Source organism: Engraulis encrasicolus, chromosome 6 (assembly GCF_034702125.1).
Source record: "Engraulis encrasicolus isolate BLACKSEA-1 chromosome 6, IST_EnEncr_1.0, whole genome shotgun sequence".
Classification (NCBI taxonomy): Eukaryota; Metazoa; Chordata; class Actinopteri; order Clupeiformes; family Engraulidae; genus Engraulis; species Engraulis encrasicolus.
Genome location: NC_085862.1, coordinates 6377596 through 6405251, shown reverse-complemented (window position 1 = coordinate 6405251; position 27656 = coordinate 6377596). Strand labels below are relative to the sequence as shown.

The 27656-nt window shown below is 42.1% G+C and overlaps 1 protein-coding gene across 1 annotated transcript; it reads left to right on the top strand.

Moving 5' to 3' along the window:
• The first annotated feature begins 5474 nt into the window (after positions 1-5474).
• On the top strand, positions 5475-14195 carry LOC134450635 (apoptosis regulator BAX-like). The gene is made up of 8 exons (XM_063200519.1): positions 5475-5574; positions 5676-5794; positions 6032-6080; positions 7989-8156; positions 9697-9763; positions 9956-10039; positions 10531-10635; positions 11751-14195. The coding sequence occupies exons 2-8, from the start codon at positions 5770-5772 to the stop codon at positions 11913-11915; spliced, it is 663 nt and encodes a 220-aa protein (XP_063056589.1). The 5' UTR covers positions 5475-5574; positions 5676-5769; the 3' UTR covers positions 11916-14195.
• The last annotated feature ends 13461 nt before the right edge of the window (positions 14196-27656 follow it).

Genomic DNA, 27656 nt, shown 5'->3' with positions numbered 1-27656 from the left:
GGTCCCCATTATATTGTAGTATTGTATTGGGTAGGGGGCCCATTCGAATGAATTTGTCCTGGGCCCAGCAAAGTCTGTCAACGGCCCTGCTCACACTCGTTTTCGATCTGCACTAACCCTCAATTCCCATCCCCCAATCCCAGAGGCGACTCTAGGTTCAGCTGGGGCCCCAAGCGAAATGGCAAGGCAGTGGATATTTGAAAGAAATTTGCCACCCTCCAAGCAATATATGAAGAGTCTGTAGTTAGGCATGCTAGAAAAATAACTGAGGATCCATCACATGTTCTGTACCCAGAATATGAGCTGCTACCCTCTGGCAGGCGATTCAGAGTACCAGTTAAAAACAGGAAAAGGTTTCTGAATAGGTATAGGTTTTCTTTTGTCCCTGTTTCTGTTAACCTACTGAACGCAGGCCATTAACAACTACCATCCTGTAATGCCATGTATGTATGCGGGTGGTGGGCTGTGGTGGATATGCACTTGAGTGTTTCTATGTATGCGTGTGTTTATTGTTGTTTCTGTTTTTTGGCGTCATGTGTATGTTGTGTGTATATGGCAGCTATGTATGTCCAAGACAAATTTCCTTCGGGACTATTAAAAAGAATCTTGAATCTTGAATCTTGAATATAGCGAAGTGTGAGCTGTTATTCACCATTTAGAGGCTTGCTGGCCACAAGCGGCTGCCTGCCTAGTGGCAAGATGCGCCTCTGCCCAATACACACCCACCATCAATCCTGCACACACTCACACTCCCTCACTGAAAAATACTAACCATCACCACCAGAGGTGTCAAAAGTATAAAAGTAAAAGTAAAAAAAAGAAACACAGTTTCCTGCCAATACAGGTAACTTGTTTTGGGTTCTTGCTTTTTGGGTTTTTAGTGCTTTCAGTAACAACACAGTCTATGTACCTCATTAGGTACAATGGAGCACATGGTGTAACAGGCATGTAATATCATGTGCTAGTGTTGTACTTACACCATGAATTTACTTAAACTTTTACTATTACTTTATTGCATGTATTGCAATGTGTATTGTAGCGTGACCCCTGCATTGAGATAGCCTATGTATTGTATCATCAGATTGTTGGCAATTCCCTGCCCAACTAATATAATACCTCTGTCCACTGCACGTGTGTGTGTGTGTGTGTGTGTGTGTGTGTGTGTGTGTGTGTGTGTGTGTGCGTGTGTGTGTGTGTGTATGTGTGTGTGTGTGTGTGTGTGTGTGTGTGTGTGTGTGTGCGTGTGTGTGTGTCTGTGTATGTGTGTGTGCGTGCGTGTGTATGTGTGTGTTCGTGTGTGCGTGCGTGCGTGCTCACACACACAACACATGCATGCATGTGCAAATATGCATTCATGTGTGTGTGTGTGTTTGTGTGGATCTTTGACTAAAGAGGCTTCTTCAGTGTCTTGCAATCAGAAACATAAGGTCAACAATACAGTAATCAGACACTCAGTCACTTGACTGCATCATCTCATGTCCCTCTGTCAGGCATCTCCACACCGCATACTTGAAGACAAAAGGCAGCCGCAGCTCCCCTCAGATCTATCCACATTACGCCATCTGAGCAGGGCCGGATTAGCACACAGGCTAGATATGGCTGCAGCCTAGGGCCCCCACCACAGGCTATATGGCTGCAGCCTAGGGGCCCCACCTACTAGGGCCCCCCCACAGGCTAGATAACGCTGCAACCTAGGGGCCCCCACCTGCCAGGGCCCCCCACAGGCAAGGTATGGCTTCAGCCTAGGGCACCCAACCTGCCAAGGGGCCCCCACAGACTAGATATGGCTAGGGGCCCCCACCACAGGCAAGGTATGGCTTCAGCCTAGGGCACCCAACCTGCCAAGGGGCCCCCACAGACTAGATATGACTGCAGCCTAGGGGCCCCCACCTGCCAGGGGGGACCACAATTGGAGACAGTGGGAAGAGGGAATCAATAATTGTGGAATTGTGACAATAAATAGAATTGAAAAAATAGTCTGCTGTTGAGTTTGAGTTTTCAATCTTGTTGATACTCCTTCCTGTCTCGGAATTATGACGTTGTTTACTTAAATTTATTGCAGAATTTGTCTTCTGTGGGGGGCCTACAAAAGCCTATAACCTAGGGGCCCCATACCACCTTTAACCCGGCCCTGCCTGTGAGAGCAGAGATTAGAAGCAGCCAAGCGTCCACACAGAACATGAGTAATAGCCGCCCACCATTGTCATTACAGCAAATCTGAATATAATCACTCTCATTCTTACCACGATGATGATGACGACCATGATGATGATTATTATGAGTATTGTGTGTGCCATGCGCTCGGAGTGGTAGCGGAGGGCTGTGGTGCACAATCATCACCATTAATTTCTCTTGTCTGGGATATGATTGTTATTACGTCGGCTACGTAGCGTAGTAGATAATAGATATCATGAAGACTCATTCCTAATTGTGCTCAGCTCGTCGGCTACGTAGTCGATATCATGAAGATGTATTTGTAATTGTGCTAGGCTACATAGTAGATATTAGACATCATGAAGACTCATTCCTAATTGTGCTCAGCTCGTCCACTACGTAGCAGATATCATGAAGACTCATTCCTAATTGTGCTCAGCTCGTCCGCTATTGTGTTATTAGGTATCATCATGAAGACGCATGATATGCTTCTCTCTCTGGACTTATGGCAACGTGATTGAAGGGGAAACATCTCGTTTTAGAGGGGTGCAGTAATTAGGGGGCGGAGGGGGTGGGGGTGGAGGTGGAGGTGGAGGTGGGGGAGGGTTATCAGTCCACGCATTTAGCCCTGATGGTAGATATGCGTGTGTGTGTGTGTGTGTGTGTGTGTGTGTGTGTGTGTGTGTGTGTGTGTGTGTGTGTGTGTGTGTGTGTGTGTGTGTGTGTGTGTGTGTGTGTGTGTGTGTGTGTGTGTGTGTGTGTGTGTGTGTGTGTTTGTGTGGGGGTGGGGGGGTCGGCGGGGGTGGTAGTTAATGTATTGTTTATTGCATTATTACAATGATATGTAGTATTACCAAAGAGAGAGAGAGATGGGGGGGTTGACAAATGCAGGTTTAGTCCTATGTGACTGATGCAGGCTTAGCGCTATGTGACTGATGCAGGCTTAGCCCTATGTGACAAATGCAGGCTTAGCCCTATGTGTTGTTTTTTGCATTGCTATACTGACTAATATTATTTTTGGGAAAGGAGAAGGGGCGGGGGTGGGGGTCGGGGGTCGGGGGGGGGGGGGGGGGGGGGGGGGGGTGGGGGGGCTGTACAGGCCTATGGGCCTATATAGAACATGTTAAAACATTATTCTGAATGCATCATTCAACTGTAACCTTGTGTCATTGCCTTGAGTTAAATTTGCACTTATATTTTATTCAAATTATATTTTATATATTGTATATAAATTATTGGTAACACTTTATTTTAGGGATACATCTATTAGCACTAATACATACAATGTGCCTGTATAAGTAACTTGTAAGGCATGTACAAAGCAAAATCAAACATTTGTTAGGCATGTATTCACAAATGTCTTGTTCATGCACAATAAGGGATTTATTACCAATTTAACCTTAGTAAGGACCTAGTAGGCCTTAGCATTTGCTTAACACATGCCTTACAAGTTACTTATCCAGGCATTAACATTGCATGTATTAGTGCTTATAGATGTATCCCTAAAATAAAGTGCTACCAAATTATTTTATTCAAATGTATTGTTATTTTGTTACAGATTTGGTTTCAATAAAAGTACATGTTTTGTATAAGATGTGTTTGCGTTTCACATACTGTACACTAGTCAATCTATATATACTCCACTTCCTCAAATCAGTGCTTGCATGATCACTAGTCATCACTCTGTGAAGCAATCAATGAGGTTTGTAATGATGACTTTATTGACCACGCTATCATCAGACAGACACTGCTGATAACATGCAGTCAGCAGCAGACATGCAGCCACATGGTCAGCCACAGACACAGTTTATGGTCTGTGCACAGTGGCCTCGGAGGCAGACTTTCCATTAGGCAAATCTAGGCAATTGCCTAGGGCCCTGATCAAATCTGCCCCCCATAGAGGCTCCATCTGTGACACTAGTAGCAGTAAACATACAAAAAAGTAGGCTTGACCTTAATTTGTCACTTATGTAAAGTAATCGAAAACACAAGAGACAAAACACGAAAATACCACTAAAAAACACAATTTTAGGTAGTCTGTAAATACATCATGACTTTTGAGGGCCCCATGTATATATTTTGCTTAGATCCGCCCCTGCGTGGCTTCAGTGCGTTGGAATGGAGTGATGCAATGTACGTCTATGTCCAGCAGGGGGAGTTTGCTGGTGTATGGGCATGTGCCACTGTGCCGCGGGTGCGATAGACAGGGCCGCTGACAACTTTCGCTGGGCCCAGGACAAAGTACTCTGAAAGGCCTTCCTACCCACTATATACAACGTAATGGGGCCCCCTATCTACCTGGGCCTGGGATGACATACCGATTTGTCACCCTTGTTGACGGGCCTGCTGATAGACATCTATTTAGGTCCTCACTAAATGTCTAGTGTCTGGAAAACAGACATGTCAATCCCATTAAGAAGTGTACATAAAAAGGCAGGCCACAGATTTGACCCAGCCTCTGAATCTCTACCATTCCAACTCTGGAAGGTTGGGACACTCAGTAAAATGTGAATTAAAAATAAATTCCATAATTGTCTTATCATACAAGTAATAGGCCTATATTAGTTTTGAAAACAGCGTTTTACTATTGTAAAAGTCTATTTAGGACTTTAACCTTTGGGAAGTTGGCAGAGCACTGGCAAAACCTCTCAGTGTATCCTGACTGTATACACGTCGTCTATGGGCAGGCAATGTATCACTACGGACAGTAAACATGTCTATGGCCGGGCCTTATATCAATACTGACAGCTTACATAGAGGGCTGCTGACAGCATTTGCCCGGCCCGAGACAAAGCCATCTGAAAGGCCCTCCCACACACAATTGTATAAACAATACACTGTAATGAGGACTCAATTCTGCCGCCTTCCCTCTCCCTCTCTGGGCCCGGGACAACTTGCCCCTTTGTGCCCCCTCTGTCAGCTTCCCTGCTTACATATCTGGATAGGCCCCTCTGGAAGTGTAGTGGCAGTGAAGACCAATAATGCACTCAGAACAAACTGTCCCAGCACATGCATCAGCATATATCATTAAGCCCCATTCATGTGAAATCAAAGGGAATTAAAGAAACACACACAAGCCACCTAAGCAGTTTTTGTTTTTGCATCACAAAATTAAACATATTAAAACACGTACCTGTAGGCCTACTGTTGTTTACAGTATACAGTATGTTGGAGGAGAGCTCTTGCCTTGTTGTCAGCTTGCATTGTTTGCATTGACTTGGTAGAAATAGGCCACTGTGGCTTTAAGACGATGCCATGACTCATGGGTCATGGGTTACAACTACAAGGGAGAAAGCAGGAAGTGAGTTTGAAAGGCTGCCTGGCTGTGTGTGGCTGTACATTTTTTCCCCCCTCGCAGTGTTATTGTATCTTGAGAACAACAGAGGCAACTCGGACAGATAGAAGTTACAGGAAGTTACAGTAAGAAGTGTAAAACACCACTTGTGCCATTTTGTTTTCTCGGGTGTGACAAATACTGGAGTCACACAGTAATTATAGTGTTGTTGGACTACTTCATTCAGCTCAAGGGAGTGGTGAGGGAGAGAGGAGAAGAAGGAGGCGAAAGGAGGTCTGTTTTGCCTTTGGATTAGTATAGACGGGCTATTCTATACTACCATGGCCTCAGGAGGATCTTCCAATGGTAAGCATTTTTAAAACAAGAAGGCATGTTTTTTTATTTTGGAATCTGTCATGAATGTTCATATGTTACAGTATAGGATAAAAGTAGGACTTGTGTTCAGTGATTTGTTAACTTTGTTTTCAACAGATGAGCTCATCACTGTACATCTGAATCTTGAATGATCATATAGTGTATGTTAGGAGTATAAGGTTGAGGTGGGATTGATGTTCAGTAATTTGGTAACTTTGTTTTCAACAGATGAGCAAAACACAACAGATGAGCAAATTACTGAGGCCATCATGATGAGGTTGGTTTCAGTTTCACATCACACCTGAATCATCATGACATCACTAACTAGATCAAGAGAAATGACACGAGAAGCCACTCTACCTAAGTCCAGTAACTACACCAATATTGAAACCGGGGAAAATGCCTTCAAAACCTTGGTATAAGGTTGGATATTGTAGTTACTGCAAATTTGACATGGTAATAACTCTAAAACGGGACACATTTGGACACATACGTCTTTGTCACAAGATAAAGGAGGAGTGATGAAGACACTCTTCAGTCTAAACTCAACTTTTTTGACCCAATATGTAGTTACTGCACTTTGCCTGTGTATGGCAGCAAACTGCCTGGCCATGTTGAGATTTCTTAATGGAACATTCTTGTGAAATCACATCATTCTGTGCGTCATTTAATGACTGTACAGTAATGGGGAAGTGCATTTGATGGGAATGTTTGATATTTTGATATAAAAACTTTTGTTATCTTAAGTTGAGCTGTACAAAGGGTAGTGGTACACAGTCCTATTTTCCTCAGTGTGTGTCCCTTTGCAAGTGACTGTGGCAAAACAAAACTGCGGGAACACCGCCAAGTGGTGTGTTGCGCAATGAGTTGACCAAACTACCTTATGAGTTCATGTATACTGCATGAATCACATTGCTGTAATGGGCGCTTCAACTAGACACACTACTACTGACTGCATTCCTTCAGCAACCTGCTGGATCAGCGCCAGGGCTGTGTACAGTATATGAGGCACACCATGTGTTCATGGCAGGGCCTGCTGACAGCTTTGGCCGGGCCCGGGACAAAGTCATCTAAAAGGCCCCCCTCCTCCACTCAATAGATGTGCAATGTTCTTGACACTCAATTCTGGGACTCCTAGAGTAATAGAGTACTTGTATTAATCTCGAGGGAAATTAAGGTGTCTGACAGCTTATATAAATAAATACACAAATAAAAAAAAAACATACACAAAGACCTAATACGCATTATTGCACATTGCAGTAAACACATAGAATATCCCTGGGCCTCCTCTATCCCTGGGCCCGGGACGTCATACCCCCTTTCCCCCCCCTGTTGGCTTCCCAGGCCCCTGGGTTTGCATACTGTACTGCACGCCTACACAGTTCAGATTACAGGGAGGTATGGGAGGCTGCTGTACAGCACGTCTCGATCAAAGCTCTGTACCCGAGTCAATTAGTTTACTAGCAGCACATGCCAGGGTGGTGTAACCACAGCCAATGCCACTATTGTATGGATAGTATGTACATTAATAATACTAAATAATGTATGGGCATTAGCTGTGGTTGTACCACCTGACTTCTGAGAACCCCCCCCCCCCCAAAAAAAAAGCGAAAAAAAAAAAACGTTATTAACCCACCCCATACAGTCTACTGGCAGTTACTTTCTACCACATTTCATTCAGCGACAGTGGATAGAGATATGCAAAAAATGCAAACAGCAGTAGATAATAAAACAGCAGTCAAATCAAGAAGACATGAATATACAAAAACAAGTCAGTGAAGCCTAATGTAAACAGCAGAACATCTTACTCTGTTGTTGTAGTGATCAGGTCTCGCACCACTTGTAGAGTAGAGTAACTTTATTGATTCCTAGAGGGAAATCAAGTTCTGTCTGTTCTGTCATTCTCTCTCTCACACACACTCCCTCCCTCTCTCCCTCTCTCTCTCTCTCTCTCTCTCTCTCTCTCTCTCTCTCTCTCTCTCTCTTTCTCTCACTCTCACTTTCACTCACACAACAAACACACACCCATTATGGGATAAACACACACACACACACACACACACACACACACACACACACACACACACACACACACACACACACACACACACACACACACACACACACACACACACACACACACACACACACACACACACACACACACACACACGGTCACCTGTAGGGTTCTGCGAGATGAGCTGAGGCAGGCTGAGCTTCCTGCAGGGGTAGCCATGCCTCCTCTTCCTGAGACGAAGCCCTTACCTGATAAAGACGACATCCTGACCACCCAGCTTGCCCAGACCATCAAGATCATCGGAGATGACCTCGTCAAACACAAGCCGCTAAACGAGTGAGTTTCAATGGGCTGCTGCCTGTTCAAATGCCCAACTGCAAGTATTGTAGGCAAAATATGGGTGAAGGAGTGCCCTTAACCCATTGTGTCCTGGAGACACATATACGCTGCATTCAAGTTCTTGAGATTTTAGCTGTTTTACCAAAAATGTGGGTAAGTTAGAGCTGAATGAGCACATTCTAAGGCAAGACGAGGATCCTAGCTTTTAAATTTCATGTTTGTATGTGCTTCGGAGGCTGAGATATTTAGGATTTTATACCCTTTCCCAAAAAGGGCTTAGGACAAAATGGGTTAAAGGCAAAATATGGGTGGAGGAGTGCCCTTAAGCAGGGCAATCTAACTCCACATTACTCCAAGTCGACAGTACCCTTTAACCTAAAATAATACCTTCTACTGTATGTGTAATAGGATAGTATTTCCCAAACATCAGGGCAACGCACCATTTCAGGTCCAGATTTAAAGGTTCAGTGTGTAATTTTCGTTGTTATCCAGTCACAGATTAGATTTTTGATGAAAAGAAGGAAGCTCCGCACACTGTTGCTGCTCCTGGTTTATTAACACAACGTTTCGACCATGCAGTCTGGTCTTCGTCAGGTGTTCTCCAAAACGCTACAGATTAGATTTTTGTCATGAATCTTTACAAACTAATTTACTTCTCTGGCCAAAGTATAGTATAGTATAGTATAGTTTAGCTGGCAAGGAACTGAAAATGCCGAATACGGAGAAGATCCATGAGGGAAAAAAAGGAAGAATCACCGCACACTGGTGGACTTATTTTTTTATTTTGTGAAAAACGCGTTTCGCTTGCGCTTCTTCAAGTTCACTAGGAGAAGATCCACCTACGCATGTATGAATGAATAATGTACATTTCCAAGTCAGAAATTGACAATGGTGGTAAATATTCATGAAAAAAGTTAAACTAAATGAAAATGAAAATAACAATAAAATAATAATAAAAATAGGTCAAGAGTCAAAGGTTTTTCCATGTGTTCTGTGCAGTAACCATGGGGGGTATACTTCGAAGCTGGTTAAGTAATAATCCAAGTTAAGTTAGCCTGAGGTAGAGCTACTGTAAATCACCTAATAGAAGAGCCCGGAGTCCTCATTTTCTTAGCTGAATGATGCCTGCAGCCATATGTTATATGTTAACCACTTCCTGTAGGTTAAATAAGTGTTTTTTCTCACTTAACCCATTGATGCCTGATGTTGCGTTGCGCAACATTGACCCTGGTGCCTGGAGCTGCATTACGCAACATTCAGGCTCATGAGATTCTAGACAACTTTATTAAAAATCTCTGTTTGTTTGAGATGAATGAACACATTCTAATGAAAGATGAGGGTCTTAGTGTTTAAATGCAACTTAGTGCATATTTGTATGTGCTTCAGAAGCTTAGATATTTAGGTTTTTATAGGCTGAGGGCAGCTTTTCTTAAAAAGGGCTCAGGCATTCAGTACCCTTTTTTGCAGGTGCCTTAGGCGTCAATGGGTTAACCATGTTCTTAGTGTCCCCTCTGATCTGTCTGTTGTCTCCCCACAGCACTATCGATGGGCTGGCGAGGACTATTATGGCCAACCCCCAGTCTTTCTCCCAGAACATATTCCAGGTTTCCATTTTATTATCATTTTTACATTCTGTTTTATCTTAATGTTTTAAATGTTTTTTTGACTCTAATTTATTTCCTTCTTTCTTCCCTGTTTCCTTTCATTTACATTTGTTAACTTTGTGAAGCACATTGAGTTGCACCTGTGTATGAAATGCGCTATATAAATAAACTTGCCTTGCCTTGCCTTGCCAGGTGGCACAGCAGGTCTTTGCAGACGGCATCAACTGGGGCAGGATAGTCGTGCTGATCTACACCGTCGCAAAGCTCATTGTAAAGGTAAAGTACAAGCAGAGATTCTTTAAGTATATAGAGATATGCCAATGTAATAGGTTGCTCTGGGCACCTAACATGACCAGGTTACGATTTCGCCTCATAGATGGTGTTGGCTCGTCAATTTTGATGTACTTGTTACAATGACAAATAAAAAGACAAACTGAGGTTTTCACTCTATAAACTGAGGTTTTCACTCTATAAACGAAGGTTAAAAAAAACTCCTGTAAAAGTGGAGATTTTTAAAACTCCGGTTAGCGTTTGTATATAAACATTGATAAACGGAGACTTGAATGGCACTCTCCTTACCCTGCACAGACTTAACGTATTTATGACAGCTCTCAACAGAATATTTATGCGTATTTGCCTTTGATGTGAACGAAAATATTTTGCTAAGCGTAGAGAAGAAAAATGTTTGTTTATCAGAATATCCATGTATGTATAAACAGCACCTTATTCTATTCTATTCTATTCTATTCCATTCTATTCTCTTCTAGATGGTGTTGGCTCGTCTGCCAGAGCAGGTCACAGCCATCCTGTCCTGGACTCTTGACTACTTCAAGACCAACTTGCTGCAGTGGGTCATCAAGATGGGAGGATGGGTGAGCACTGCACATTACTCTTGAATCAAGCTAGGAAGCATTACTCCCATACCAAGCTGTCATGATGCTTTAGCGTATGTATCGCACGCTAGTGCATTCAGCGTGTTGGTGCGACGCATTTTGAAGTTAAAGCGTGCTCCTCAACGCAACGGTAAAGCGTTTTCATGCACTTTTGACACGTGACGAGGTTTACGCAGTTTTCCCGCCGTGTCTGCGATTTTGTTTTGTCACAGCACATTTCTGTTACTAAACGCAAATATGCTTTGCTGTGCCCTAACCAAAACCACCCCTAAACCTAACCTGTCAGAAAGCAATGTTTCTGCTGCTTTACTTTTGCCAAGAACAGCGAGATTAGGCGATTTTCTACCTAAATTGTGCCTAAACTTAAACCATCCCTAAACCTAACCTGTCACAGGGCATTGTGGAGCACGCTTTAACTTGGAAATGCGTATTGGACACACGCGAAAGTGGGTTCAAATCAGCGTGTCATAGACACGCCTATGCATGATGACATGTTGCCCATACAGTATATCGCTACTATTTGCAGGAGAGCGATGGGTGAACTGTTTTGTTGTATGTATGTTTTTTTCTTACTTTGAGTTGTGTGGTGTACAGAAAATATTGTTTAACTATTTTTGTCATTATTTATGTTTAATAAGATATAACGATTATTTTATCAAATTAATTCCATATTCCTTACGGTATGTATTGTTTTCATGTATAAGTCGCAAAAAAACTGTTCAGTAACACTTTATAATAATGGATGAAAAAAAGCATTATAAAGACTTAACAAATAATTAACTATTTATGAACAAAACATTAACAAATGTTTGTAAATGATATGTAAATGTTATGTTAATATTTTTATTCATCAAACATTTATTTCTTTGGTAAATGAATAAAAATACACTGTTGAAAGGTTTGTGAAATGTTGAACATATCATTTGTAAATATTTCATAAAGCAGGAATATAAATTTAGTAAATAATGAAAAACATTTGTTAAGGTTTAGTTATTATTAGTAAATTATTTGCTAAGTCTTTATAATGCTTTTTATGCATTCATTATTATAAAGTGTTACCAACTGTTCATGTGTAATGTCTTTGTCTCTCACAGTTTTGCAGCATCGCTCCCATCACTTGCTTCCGGATCGAGTCGGTACCGGGTCTCATCCCCACAGAGCCTCCCTCTGGCCAGGCCATCGGGCTCGCATGCTTCCTGGGCGGCATCGTACTGGGAAGCTGCCTCGTTCTTGTGCTGAAAGGCAAAACTCAACACTGAGGGAAGGGAGGAGCATGCTGCCCTACAAAGGCAAAGTGCTGTAACCAGGGTCGGATTAAGAGAGACTGGGGCCCCTAGGCTACAGATTGCTTTTGGGCCCCCTGGAGGACAAATTTCTTGATAAATTTACATAGACAGTGTCATAATTATGAGATAGGAGTTAAGGAAAACATGTCTACCAACTGTACGCAACACCACAGGTGAATTTTTCAATATTGCGTCATGTCACAATTGTAGAATTTTTCACTTTTAGCCATTCAGGGGGCCCCTGGGAGGTGGGGGCCCCTAGGCTGCAGCAATATCTAGCCTGTGCATTAATCCGGACCTGGCTGTAACTAGACCAACAGAAACTGAGACAAATGCAGTCAAAGCCTTGATATGATATAAGGTTGGATATTGTAATTACTGCCAATTTGTCAAAGCAATATCTCTAGAAAAGGGGGACACATTTGGAGCCCCAAGGTTTTGTCACAAGATAAAGGGGATGTAATGACTACTTTTTTCAGTCTAAACTCAATTTTGACTACATATATCGTCAAACTTTGCAGTTGAACTTTGCCTTTGTAGGGCAGCGATGACGTTGCCTGGCTCTTGCCCGACCTGTAGTTCCACGCAGCTTCATGAGCTCCAGAGCTCAAAACGCACAGAGGTCTGGTAGGAACCAGGATAGTGATGACGAGGGACTATGGGTAGAGATCAGGCTTGTACGAAATTCCGAACTGGATGAATTTGAACTCAAAGTAATGCCATAATACTAACACTAGGTGGTGTCATTACCTTGAATTTCTTTGAATTTAAGCTACACCACCCATTGAGATTATATAGAACACCACCACCTAGTGTTCGTATTATGGCATTACATTGAATTCAAATTCAGCCAATTCGGAATTTCGTACAAGCCTGGTAGAGATGTCTAGATGAACACTTCCAATTGTAGCGATGGAATTTTAGGATGTAGTAGCAGCAGTGCCAATTATGACAATGTTTTTTTTTTGCTTTCTCATCTACACTATACTATCAAATCTAGCATAGCACAAGTATGTTAATCAATGTATATTTTCCAAGTATCAATGCTCTATTTTTTCATGTATTTTTTTAACCATTCAAAAACACCAGCAATAATAGTGTGGTATCCGTCATAGGATAACCCTGTGGTTCTCAAACTTGGGGGTCGGGATCCCTAAATCCAGGCTCAAACTACACGACTCACAATTGTGTCCGATTTTGACGTTGGGGTGCACCGCACACTAGAAGGGAATCGCAACTGTCAATCTTATCGCTGCTCCCAGCCACCGAGACAATGCCCAACGTTCTATTTCCAGTCGCAAATATCAAACAGCGTTTGAATTCTACGGTTTGTGATCGGCGACTCTCTGAGCTGTTAAAGTTCTATCTTAGAACGTCGCACACGACGAGGAAATCTTCCCCGACAATCGCCTGCGATGGTCCTGGGGGGTAACATTCCAGCGATTGTTGTAAGGGGGGTTTTCAGCTGAGAATCGGGCCGATAGTCGCGTAGTTTGAGCCAGGTTTAAGGGGGTCACGGGGGTAGTGAAGGGTGCTCGCGGACCAAAGGGACAGTGCATAAAAATGGGAACTCCACAGTTTAGCAGCTAATAGCTTATAGATGTACAAATGTATTTGCTTTCCTGTGGATTACTAGCAATATTAGCGGACAGACTATTAATGGAAAATCTAGCAATATTAATGGACAAAGAAGTTTCTCCATTAATATTGCCATTAAGATTTTCCATGAATAGTTTGTCCGCTAATATTGCTAGAAATCCATTGCTAGGCCAAGACTATGGTGGGTGGGTACGGGGGTGTCACAAAAATATTCTTGAGTCCAAAAGGGCAAGAGGGGGTTCCCGCTGAATAAGTTTGGGAACCACTGGGCTAATCAATGGATACCTAAACTCCACCGGGATCCAATCACAAAAGTGCCATTTAGAAAAGAAAAGTAGATGTTTTACATCAGGAAACGTGGAATCTACCTCCTGTCCCCAATCAACTAATTTAATAATCAGGTACACGTCTTTGTTTATAGCTCTGCTTCTGAATATTTATTCGTGAGAAAGTTTACAATATAAGAGGCCGTTATGGAATTTCATGAAGTAAGATGTGATAATGGGTTATTTTGGGTGTGGGAATTTCTCTTTTTAAATAACATGAATTTCATACTGTGTACATCATACTTTTTCACTGTGATTTGACATTATATATATATTTATAAAATATGTATTGCATGACAAATACAACTCCTGCCCCACACTTACAGCATTAATTGTTGTCTTTCCTTCGTTCTATCTTACTTTTCTTTTCTTTTAACTTAATATTGATTTAAATGATTTCAGTTAATTTTAAATTCAAGGACATGAACGCAATGGGTAATATTGTCAAAAGAAGAAAACACTTAAAGGGACACTGTGTGAGATTTTTAGTTGTTTATTTCCAGGATTCATGCTTCCCATTCATTAATGTTACCTTTTCTATGAATACTTACCACCACCATCAAAATTCATTATGCCTGGAAAAATTGCACTTTTCATACATGAAAAGGGGGATCTCTCCATTTTGAATTTCCAGAAAAAGGCAGTTTTAGCTGCAAAAATGACTGTACATGGGCCATACTAGAAAATATCAGTTTATTACTTAGTAAACTTTCATGTAAAGATCAAATGTGGCAATAGGCAGCCCAGTTTCAATGAGCAGCATAGTTGCAGTACCTTTTTTGACCATTTTCTGCACAGTGTACCTTTAAACTTTTTTTCCCCAAAAAACATGAATATGCTGCGTACATCATATTTTTTCCAAGTGATTTGACATTATATATTTTTAAAATACGTTTTGCATGACAAATACAACTCCTGCCCCACTTACAGCAATAAATGTTGTCTTTCCTTCGTTCTATTTCTCCCCCTTACTTGAAATGATATAACAGCCTGATCTCCAAAAATTCCGTGCTCCTGGACACGGATGTTAAGGACACGAAATCCGTGTCCAGGAGCACGGATTTTGCCAAAATTCCGTGCTCCTGGACACGGAATTGTTTTCCGTGCTCCTGGACACGGAATTGTTTTCCGTGATGGGCACACGGAAGTGCTTTCTATAGGCTATTACCACAGCACTGTGTTAACTCTATCATTAGAAAATACATACCAAATGCTAATCCTAAACAAAATAATGCTATAGCAATTTAAGTTGTGCCCTGACCAAAACATTCCATAACCTTAACCTGTCATTAAAGACATATTTTTTCCAGTTGATGCTAGGCTATCAAACTCATATAATGAATGAAAGAAAACTAGCTGTGCCCAGACCAAAACAATCCCTAACCCTAACCTGTCAGTAAGAATGTTTTTTTTTAGACAAAATATTTGAAATGAGAAAAATCCTGAGAAAACACAAGACTGTGAAATTAGCCTAGAGAGCACTTCAAGCAATTCCGTGTCCAGGAGCACGGAAAACAATTCCGTGTCCAGGAGCGCGGAATTTTGGCAAAATCCGTGCTCCTGGACACGGATTTTGTGTCCTTAACATCCATGTCCAGGAGCACAGAATTTTTGGAGATCATGTTGGATATAAGTTCATTTTACAATCCAAGGACATGAATGCAAATATTATATAATACAATAGCACAATAGGAGAGATGGGTCATACCTATTGGCTCCTACTGAGCAAAGAAGAAACACTTGAGAAACACACATACACACACACACACAATTTTTCCTTTCAGCAGTCACCTGTCTATTTGTAAAATTCTTGAAAAGCAGCACATTTAAGAAATCAGCAAGGCAGCTATATTAAATTTTGACGCCCATGACTGTTCCAATAGGCCTTCTGGTTAGTAACCCACACTGAAAACCTTAGCAGGAATCTGAAAACAATACATGGTTCCTAAAGTCAAACATGGGAGGGATACAGCTTTTATGTGGAGCTGAATGAATGCTGCTGGTGTGTGAGGGCTTTTATCATTGATTAAATCATGAATTTAAAAATGTATTGCTCTACGAATAGCAAATATGTCACCATCTCTCATTGACCTTCATTGTTTTTCATTGTGTTGCTTTCCATGATTCGATTACAATGACCCTAAACATACACCCAAGGCCAAAGTTGATTTTCTGAAGAGGTGAGGTGATTCAATGATTAAAAATGACACCCGATCTGCGTATTCAAAGTGTTTTGAAGTGACTTATCTGCTCATTTTCGCATTATGTTCGATAGGCGACAAATCTTGTGAAAGTCTGTCCTGTTTGTGTTCATTAAAAGGTCCAACTTTATTTGGTGCATGACATTTATTTTATTACTTTATTCGGGAGAGTTGTAGCTTTCATATGAGGCCAAGTGATTAATTGAAAGTTAGGTTATTAGCTGTTGTTCCAAACTGTTGGACACGGCTGTTGTGAAATGCATGACAATCAGCCATTTTGGAAAGTTTTATAAAGACCTTCTGGTCAGAGAAAACTTTGGCAGGAAAAAGGCCTAATTTTTCCAACTGATGACCTGCCTATATTTATTTCTGTGACTGATAATTATTGTTTAGCATTGAGTGCAGTTGCAATTCTTGTGTGGCAAAAATCAACACATGCCATGTTGACTGTGCACCAACCCCCCCCCCCCCCATACAATCATACAAGATCCTGTATTACCTTAGTCTATTAAAATGTATATGATAAATAATATATTCATGATAAACATTAATGATAATGATAATATGGCTATGTTATATGCTGAATTAGGCCTATATTATATTATATTATATTATATTATATTATATTATATTATATTATATTATATTATATTATATTATATTATATTATGCCTATTTTGTGCCTACATTTACGTAGCCTTCGTGGCAGCCGGCAGTTCCATGACCCTCTGCCACCCCCCGGGCACCTGCCCCCAAAATGTCTGTGCAAACCAGTGGTATTTATTTTTAAATAAATATTCTTCATTTTGGCATAGGTATGCTAACTATTACACTTTTGTTGGTATAATCACAGGCCAATTACATAGTGAAAGTGACACATTGTGCCTTTAAGGTGATGTCATGACTATCCTCAGTAGACAAGTGAGTCTGTGCTCAAGAAGTCACTCTGTCTGTGGACGTTGCTCTGGAAACATCCTTTGAATCTGTCAGTGGAATTGGCAGAAAATCCTCAACTTCATCTTTTTTCAGGAGTATCACATTTGAGAAAGGTACACATTGATATTTGAGTCTACAGGTCCTGAGAAGTCGGCTCACTCATCACAATACTAGTTCAACTGAACTCAGAAAAACCAACTATGACGACTGGCAGTGTGAGTGGTAAGTTGAGTTGTATGATTTACTACTATAATTTGGCCTAATAATAGTAGTCAGTTTAAATTATATTAATGATGTGTGTTTTGTTTATTATAGCAGAGATGCAGATGACCGAAAAAATCTTGAACAGGTCAGTTTTGTATATTCAATTCAAAAAGTAATTCTGGTAGGAAACAAGTAAAACTAGACAGATGACATATTTTCACTTCAGAACAAATTATCATGTTCCCCATCACATGTCAAACACCAAATACAAAATGGTACACACACACACACACACACACACACACACACACACACACACACACACACACACACACACACACACACACACACACTGATAGCATCGCACATACTTCTGTGAGTCTAAAGAATAGCATGCAGCAGGCCATTTCAAACCTTTCAAACACCAAATACGAAATGGTACACACACATGCATGCATACACACGCATACACACACACACGCACACACAAACACACACACATGCGAGTACATACAGTATGTTTGTCTGTGCCACACGTCTAGTGGCAGAGAGTGTGCTGCAAATACAATTTTCCCACTGGGACAAATAAAGCTCTAACTAACTAACATTTTTGAAAAAACTGACCAAAAGTGGTTTAACCCTTGTGTTGTGTTCATAAGCTGCATACACCTGTGGTGTTCGGGTCATTTTTGACCCGTGATAACAAAACTCAGCCATGAAATACCTAAAAACACTAGTTCTCATCAAATATTGTTTTTCATCTCATAGCTAACTTGGTATGTATTCATATCCATGGAAATAGTATGTTATTTATTCATCTTTTTGACATTACAGGTCTTTTATCTTACATTATGCAAATTGATTTTGATGACCAAAACTATCAAAACCTGCATAAATTCACTATTAATATGTCCTAAAGTGATACAATTAGTGATTGTGTTGTCCATGTATTACAGCTGACATGAGAGTACAACAACCCCCAAATTTATTTTATTAGTTTTTCTCTAATATTAGAAAATATCATCAATAGTGACTTTTGTGGTGTTCGGGTCCAAACCAACCCAAAGAGATTTAAAGCAGGATAAAGACCACATGTCAACCAAATTAGTTTTTCCAGTGCATAAAATAATCAATATTTAACTATGTTGACTTGGTGTTTTTCAATATTTATGATTGTAGTGTTTAAATATACAAAATAACAATTCTGTCAGAGTCACAGCTATTCCGCCAGTCTAAGGCAAAGATATAGGAAATGAACACCTCAATGAACATGAAAAAAGTCACACTATTCATCTGAATTCACTATGCTATGAACATGGACCATTATCTCATTGCCACATCAACTTTATGGAAAGTATAAGACTAGTTCTATATGTTTGGGTGCCATTATGAATTTTTGATATGATTTTTGGACAAAATAATGTGCAAAAAATTATTTTGCAAACAAATGTGCAAAAAATCTCATTATATAATGCAGAAATGGATCCCCTGACCATGAAAACATATGAGTAGACACCAGAAATACATATGTACTCCTTTCACAACAGGAGATATGACGTATTGTAGTGTATGGGACTGTCCGGCGGCTATTTTGGATTTGTAATATGAAAAGGCTGGCAATTTTTTTTTAGGCAAGAAATATATTTTCCTCACCATGAATCACCAAACTGAAGACAAAGGGCAACCAACAGTTATTCAGAAATGCATACAACAACCAAAAATCTATGCCGGGTCAATTTTGACCCAAACACCACAGATGTAACTTTTTTTTTGGACCTTTAAAATGTACTAAAATGATAACACATACTTTTTTGTGTTGAAATGATTGTGACTGAGGATTAGATGAATCCTCATTCCACGAAAATAAAGGAAAGTGTGTTTTTTTCACACTAAAACTTGAATACGGGTCAAAATGACGAACACAACAAAAGGGTTAGGTGAACCATCCTTCCCCAATGTCCCAGAAAAGTGGGAGTAAACTTAAAAATGTTTAAAAATAGTGAAATTTGTGTCATTTCAGAGTTCAGACTGTACACGACAGAACTTCAGATATAAAACCCTGACCCAATCATGGTTTAAGGGGTCATGACTCAGTGGTGGTTTAGGGCTTCTGCACACCGGCTCCGACAAAGTGCGGCGCACTTTTGCTTCCAACAGAATTCGGACCCCCAAACCCAATTTCAAACCAACATTGCATTGTTAGTCAATGGGCGGCGCCAACAAAATAGAACTTGTCTCTAATTGCTATCCGACATCGGCCAATGTCCACGGACATCGGCGCCAGTGTGCGTGGTTCTATTGAAAACAATGGAATCGAATTTTAGCTGAGCAGTGCTCAGCGCTTTGTTGGAGCCGGTGTGCGGAAGCCCTTATGGGGACATGTCTGGACTATGACGTCACAAGAGTTAGAAGGTTAAAGAAGATGCAATAATCAGCATTTTTGGCCTAATCAGTAAATACCTGTCCCTTTGCAAGTGACTGAGACAAAACAAATGGGAATACTCTCAAGTCGTGTGTTGCACAATGACTGAGCATATGCATATGTGTTTATGCTGAGTTTATGCATATGAACACATTGCTGTGATGGACGCTTATACTAGACAGACACACTACTACTGACTGCATTCCTTCAGCAACCTGCTGGATCAGTGCCAGGGCTGTGTACAGTATATATGGGGCACACCATGTGTTCATGGCAGGGCCCACTTGTTTAAGTCATCGAAAAATGCTAAGAGCAGCAGATAAAACATCAGTCAAATCAAAAAAGCATTAAAATATAACACTAATAATGTGATGTGAACAGCAGAACATCTTCCTCTCATGTTGTAGTGATCAGGTGTTGTACCACTTGTGTTCTATCTGTTGTTCTCTCATCCTCTCATTCTCTCTCACTCACTCACTCAAACACACACACACACACACACACACAACAAAAACACACACATATCATGGGATGAAAACACACACACACACACACACACACACACACACACACACACACACACACACACACACACACACACACACGGCCAACCTTAGGGTTCTGAGAGATGAGCTGAGGCAAGCTGAGCTACCTGCAAAGGTACCCTTGCCTCCTATTCCTGAGCCGAAGTCCCTACCGGATAAAGAAGACATCATGACCACCCAAGTGGCCCAGAACATCATGGTCACCGGGGACTACATGATAAAACTGCTCAACGGGTGAGTTTCAAAGCAGGGCTGCTGGTTCAAATGCCAAATGGACAAATATGGATGGAGGAGTGTCCTTGAGCAGGGCATCTAACCACACGTTGCTCCAAGGGGACGGTAGCCTGGTTTTAGCAGATCACATTAATTACTTCGTAATTCATTTATGGTCTGACCCCCTGGAGCGCTTGGGTGGGAGGAGTGAGCTCAGCTCTGGATCTAAATGAGTGGTGACCAATCGCTGACAGTTGACGTTCATGACGTTTGTTATTATGCGCCCAAGTGTGTTTGCTTATTGGCCAACACACAACATACAACATACACACAAAACCAATACAAGAACAAGAATGAAAAAAAAGGCAAAAACTAAAACAAGAAGGCTAAGAAACAACATATAAATACCAAGACAAGGACAAAGACAATCACAAAGATGCATACACATACCTATACACCAAGGGGGAAAACTACAGACTGGGCTACCCCAACATATCTTTCAAAGATGATGCAGCTGACTGCCAAGTGTCAAGAATCCTCTACAACACACCATGAACACGGGCAGTAGACAGTTCCATATAAACTACATCTACATCGAGTCTCTTGCTCAAAACCCAAGTTTTTGTGTCAATGAACATATCAGTGCCAGCAGAATGGTTAGCCATTGTTTCACAGTGTGGTCCGTGTATGGACAAGCTAGTCAGATCGATTTGTCATGTTGTCAATTGAAAAGTACACTCTTGAGGATCTTTTCTGAAGCAAAATGTTGTTTAGATTGGATGGGAAATGTTGTAAATTCGACTTTATATTACATTGATCAGATAAGGTTGTCCTAGATATAGATTTAGACTATGACCTAATTATTGACAGGTTTTCTCATTGCAAAATAGGAAAAATAGTCAAGTCAAGTCAAGTCAAGTCAAGTCAAGTTTATTGTCAATTTCTTTACATGCACTGGTCATACAAAGAATTTGAAATTGCGTTTCTTGCTCTCCCATGCAGACATAGACTAATCTAGGTAAGGACATAGACAGTATAGACATAGACAGTACTCATACATGGACATAGACAGTATGGACGTAGACATTGCTCATACAGACATTTAAAGTGCAAGACTGGACAACAGAAGACTTGTAGAGAACATACATTAAGAGGAGGTATTTTGTTGTTCTTTTTCCTAAAAGTCCTTTATAGCGTTCTGACATAGTAATAGTAGCATTTGAAGAAATAAATAATTAAAAAAGGTTTTTATTTAAATACACCAGCAGCAGTATGTGTGTGTGTGTGTTTGTATGTGTTTTGTGTGCGTGTGTGTGTGTGTGTGTGTGTGTGTGTGTGTGTGTGTGTGTGTGTGTGTGTGTGTGTGTGTGTGTGTGTGTGTGTGTGTGTGTGTTTAGTGCAGGTAGAAAGTGCGGTGTGCGTCTGTGTGTGTGTACCTGTGTATGTGTGTGTGTGTGTGTGTGTGTGTGTGTGTGTATGTGTGTGAGTATGAGTTGTGTGTCAGTGTGTGTATGTTTGGGTTTAGTGCAGAAAGTGCAGTGTGCTTGTGTGTGTGTGTGTCTGTGTGTGTGTGTGTGTGTGTGTGTGTGTGTGTGTATGTGTGTGTGTGTGTGTGTGTGTGTGTGTGTGTGTGTGTGTGTGTGTGTGTGTGTGTGTGTGTGTGTGTGTGTGTGTGCATGTGTATGTTTTGAGTTAGTGCAGGTTGAAAGTTCAGTCACAGATGTAGTAGTGCAGGTGGAGTGTTCAGTCGCAGATATGGTGGTGGGGATGAGGGGGGGGAGCGTTGTCAGTGGCCTGGCTGGCTAGAGGCTGACAGTGAAGGGAGAGTGGGTCGAGTGTTCAGTATCTTGATTGCTTGATGCATCGTGCTGCTTGTAAGCCTGGTGGTACGGGAACGGAGGCGCCTGTACCTCTTTCCAGAGGGCAGGAGGCTGAACAGTTTGTGTGCAGGGTGGCTTGTGTCTTTGATGATCATCAGTGCTTTTCGGGTGAGGCGTGCGGTGTAAATGTCCTGCAGGGAGGGGAGTGGTACTCCAATGATCTTCTTCGCTGTGTTCACAACACGCTGGAGTGTCTTCCTGTTTTTCTCCGTGCAGCTTCCTCCCCACACTGTGATGCAGCTGGACACGACGCTCTCTATGGTTCCTCTGTAGAATGTTGTCATGATGGAGGGTGTAGCACTTGCCTTCTTTAGTTTGCGCAAGAAGTAGAGACGCTGATGGGCCTTCTTCGCCAGTGATGTAGTGTTGGTGGTCCAAGAGAGGTCGTCGCTGATGTGCACTCCAAGGAACTTGGTGCTGCTCACTCTCTCCACAGCATCACCGTCGATGGTCAGTGGTGGCAGTTGTTTTTGGACCCTCTGAAAGTTGACAACAATCTCCTTGGTCTTGTTGACATTCAGCAGGAGGTTGTTGTCTTTGCACCATCTGGCCAGCAGGTCTACTTCTTCTCTGTAGTGGGTCTCATCGCCCTTAGTGATGAGGCCCACCAGTGTTGTATCATCCGCAAACTTCACTAGATGGTTAGTGCTGTGGGTCGTTGTGCAGTCATGTGTCAGCAGCGTGAACAGCAGGGGGCTGAGAACACAACCTTGCGGAGCCCCCGTGCTCAGGGTCAGGGTGCTTGAGGTGTTATTCCCTACCCGTACTGCTTGTGGTCTCTGCATCAGGAAGTCCAGCAGCCAGTTGCAGAGGGAGGTGCTGAAACCTAGTTTGTCCAGTTTTCTGATGAGTTGTTGTGGTATTATGGTATTGAATGCTGAGCTGAAGTCAATGAACAGCATTCTCACATATGAGTCTTTATTGTCCAAGTGGGTGAGGGCTGGATGGAGGGCAGAGCAGATTGCATCCTCCGTGGATCGCTTGGCTCGGTATGCGAACTGGTAGGGGTCCAGGGTGGGGGGTAGGGTGGCTTTGATGTGTGACAGGACTAGCCGTTCGAAGCACTTCATGATTATGGGCGTCAGTGCTACAGGACGGTAGTCATTGAAGCATGATGGTGATGATTTCTTCGGCACGGGTATGATGGTAGCAGCTTTGAAAAGTGATGGGATGACTGCTTGCTCCAGAGAGATGTTAAAGATGTCTGTGAAGACATCCTTCAGCTCTTCTGCACAATCCTTCAACACTCGGCCAGGTATGTTGTCTGGGCCAGCTGCTTTGCGTGGGTTGATGGTGGCCAGTGTCCTCTTCACACTGGCAGAGGACAGGTACAGGGGTTGATCATGGGGGGGAGGGGGAGTTTTCTGTGGATGAGTGTCATTTTGTGCTTCAAAACGGGCAAAGAAACTGTTCAGGTCGTTTAGCAGAGAGGTGTTGTTGTCACAGCTTCGTGGTGCGGGCTTATAGTCCGTGATGGCCTGTATGCCCTGCCACAGGCTCTGTGCATCTCTGCTGTCTTTGAAGTGTGTTGTTATTTTGTCCGAGTATTCCTTTTTTGCTTTCCTGATGCCCTGGGACAGGTTTGCTCTTGCTGCTTTTAGGCCAGCTACGTCTCCTGCTCTGAAGGCTTTGTCTCTGGCCCTCAGCAGTCTGTGAACGTCTCCTGTGAACCATGGCTTCTGGTTGGCCCTGGTGGTGATGCGTTTTATTTCTGTAACATCATCAATGCATTTTGTGATGTAGGAGGTCACGGTGTCTGTGTACTCCTCAATGTCAATGTGGTTGCTGTGGGTGGCAGCTGTTTTGAACATGTCCCAATCTGTGGTTTCAAAGCAGTCTTGTAGTCGTGACACGGCTCCTTCTGGCCATTTTCTCACCTCCTTCAGAGCTGGTTTGGTGAGTTTTACCTTTTGTCTGTAGGCTGGCAGTAGCAGAATCGTTAGGTGATCTGATAGGCCGATGTGGGGGATGGGCTTTGCCTTGTATGCTCCTTGTTTTGGGGTATAAACAAAGTCCAGGGTGTTTTGTCCTCTTGTTGGAAAGTTAACATGTTGGTGAAATTTTGGAAGAACTGTTTTGAGATTTCCGTGGTTGAAATCTCCCATGACCACTGTGAAGGCATCTGGGTGTGCATCTTGTTGTTCACTGATTCCCCGATGCAGCTCGTTCAGTGCCTCGCTTCTGGCGCTGGTGGTATTGCTAGGAGCGAGGTAAACTGCGACCAGTAGAATGGCGGATATTTCTCTTGGTAGATAGAAGGGTCGGCACTTGATGATCATGAACTCCACTAGTGGAGAGCAGTGTCTCTGTACCACCGTAGCATTTTTGCACCAAGCATCATGTGTGTAAACACATATTCCTCCCCCCCGTTTTTTCTCTGCAAGGGCTCTGTCCGCTCGGTGGCACGTAAGTTGCTCCAGTTGTAAAGCCGAGTCGGGTATGCCGTCGTTCAGCCATGATTCTGTAAACACGGTCACACAGCAGTTCCTCACAGTTTTGTTCGCTGATCTTAGTAGCCGTATGTCATCCATCTTATTGTCCATAGATCTTACGTTTGCCAAGAGAATTGATGGTATTGCTGGACGAGTTGGGTTGGCTGCAAGCCGTGTTTCGACGCCACCTCGTTTGCCTCTCTTCCTAATTCTAGAGCACCTCTTTCGCCGTCTCCATGTAGGCGAAGCAGACGGGTCCGATGTATGCCGCCGTAGTATCCCAAGTTCTTCCAGTGTCTCTATTGGTATATCCAATACATCGCTTGAGTTGTCCATTCTTATCTGCAACAGCTGTTGCCGACTGTACATGCGTTCCGACATAGTTTCCGACGATAGACATTTCGAATGACACATTATAACACAAAATAAACACTGCGAGTTGGGAGAGTAAGGAGTCGCTGCAGCTACGTGCGCCAAATAGCAGATCACAAGTAAAAAGGGATGGTAGAGGGCGCATTTTGACACCTCAACCAGAGCTTGGTATTTTTCCTATTTTGCTATGAGAAGGTTTTGAGCAAGAGACTCGGTTTTGCAGGTCATCCACAGTGTTTTGCCATTTGTTAAAGCTGTTTTGAGAATGAATATTATGTTTTTGCAAATTGCGAGGGAGATTCGAGAAATGTACGAAACCAATTGAGAAATACTGTAAGTATTTTGTGAGTCTATTTCTACTAAAACAAAACACAGAAAGTGGCGACTTTCACCCATATGCAGTATGTATACCGAAATTAAAATACACATACATACTATACAATATATATAAAAAGGGGAATGAGGATGAATGAGGATAGTAGCTACTTACACCAACAATCTAGGGCAGGGGAAATGTGAAGTAGGGGGAATGAGGTGGTACCCTAGTAGCCATGTAGACCAAGAGCATGGGTATGTGAAAGCCTACAGCAGACACACAGAGCATGCATTAAACAAAAATAAAGAAATGTAGTTGGAGAAGAACCACCTATTCACGTATGAATAGTGTATATTTCCAAGTTTAAAATTGACGGTGGCGGTAAATGTTCATAACAAATTAACATTTGTTAAATTCAATTGAAATAAAGATAACAAAATAAAAATAGGTTGAGTCGATGCATTCTGTGCGGTAACCTTGATCTCTCTGTTGTCTCCCCAAAGCGATATTGATAAGGTGGTGAAGGCCATCATTGCCAACCCCCAGAACACGCCCCAGATTATGCTCCAGGTTGCCAAGAGGGTCTTTGCTGAAGGCATCACCTGGGAAAGGATAGTTCTGATGATCTACATCGTGCCAAAGATCACAGTAAAGGTAAAGTATAGTCTGATTCACACAGGATAAATATTACCTGTGTATCACTGGTAACTCTGAATAATTGTAATAATAATGTCTGAGTTCTTAGCTCTGTGCGAATTCACCATGTCCGTAATTTGTGAAGTAATAAATTAGCTGCTATGTTTTAGTGAGACACAGACGTCCAGTGATCAAGTCCTGTGTGTCAATGTGCATGTGTGTTCGTGATTGCAATTGCACCTTTCTTGTCTTTTCCTGGAGTGAATAATGGAGGATACTGGAGAAAGTTTGAATAGCAACATTTCAGGGACAAGTTATAGTATGCCTATCAGTGATGCGCGGGCTGACCCGAAAGCAGCGGGCGCTTGCAGTTAACTGCGGTCGACCGCAGGCACGGGTTATGAAATATTATTTTTAATGAAATTCGGGTCGGGTGCGGTCGGTCAGGACCTTTGAAATGATGCCGAATTTTAAAGTAGGCTATAGGCTAGCCAATAGGCTACAGTATACTTTAGCAGACAGGGACATTTTTTGCAAAATATATCAAAGTTTATATGGCTGAATAACTACGATGGTGCCACGCGCTCTGCAGGAGACTTGGGCTCCTGCGTCGGCCGAATATCTTCTGCGCTTAACTGGTGCAGCAGGTGCAACCATTGAGTGCATTTTGAAGAACACAGAGGGTGCTCTCTAAACAGTGCAGTGATGGATATAGCCTACATATTTTCTTTTACAATTGTAATGGTTTCGCACTCATGTGTTGCTTACAGAGTTTGTTTTCATTTCCTGTGTCCTACCATGACTACGAGGCAATCCACTTGACGGCTGGCTCCGTCTGCTCACCAACCTACAGATTAATTTTCTCCATGTATCCAAACAACAACGTCTTGTTCTTGACGCAAATTCCTTTTTTAAGACCTTTATTGACGTGATTGTGCTTTGCCAATGACGCTAGGGTGTTCATAAAGACGCACGGCTACTATTTTCAAAGGCGGGTCGGGAAGCGGGCCGGGTCAATATTTTTCATGAATATTTCTTGCGGGCAGGGCAAGCGGGCGGACTAGGGAAAAAAGCGGTCGGGTGTGTCTTGTTTTTTCGTCGACCCGCGCATCACTGATGCCTATACCTTGTTGAACCAAGTAAGCAAAAATTTAAGAATTCCAAGAACTCTAGGAGACGAAACAGGAAGTTGTTAAATTATGACGAATTGTAAAATACATATGTTTGTTTATTCCGAATGTGCCACAAAATAACACAGTGGTGCAGGGGCAATCGTGAATGGTCCTCAGGTAATATTTATCCCATGCTAATCAGGCTTAAACACCATCACAAACCTGATTTTGTCTGTCTGGTTGATGCAGCAGATAAGAACACAGAAGCCTGAGGAATTACTCATTTGTTGTTATTTCAACACAGGCAATTCTTCTACCACAACTTGCTGAGCATCTTTCACAAACATATTTCTGCTAGATGCATTGTTAGGCACCCCACAGTGGTTAAGTGTACCACTGAATATCTGGATACATCTTCATCTTCAACTTTCAACTGTTCAACTTTATTGTCCCCAAAAGGGGCGATTGTGTGCAGCAAGACATACGCACAAAAGACAGTAACAACATAACATAAAAACAC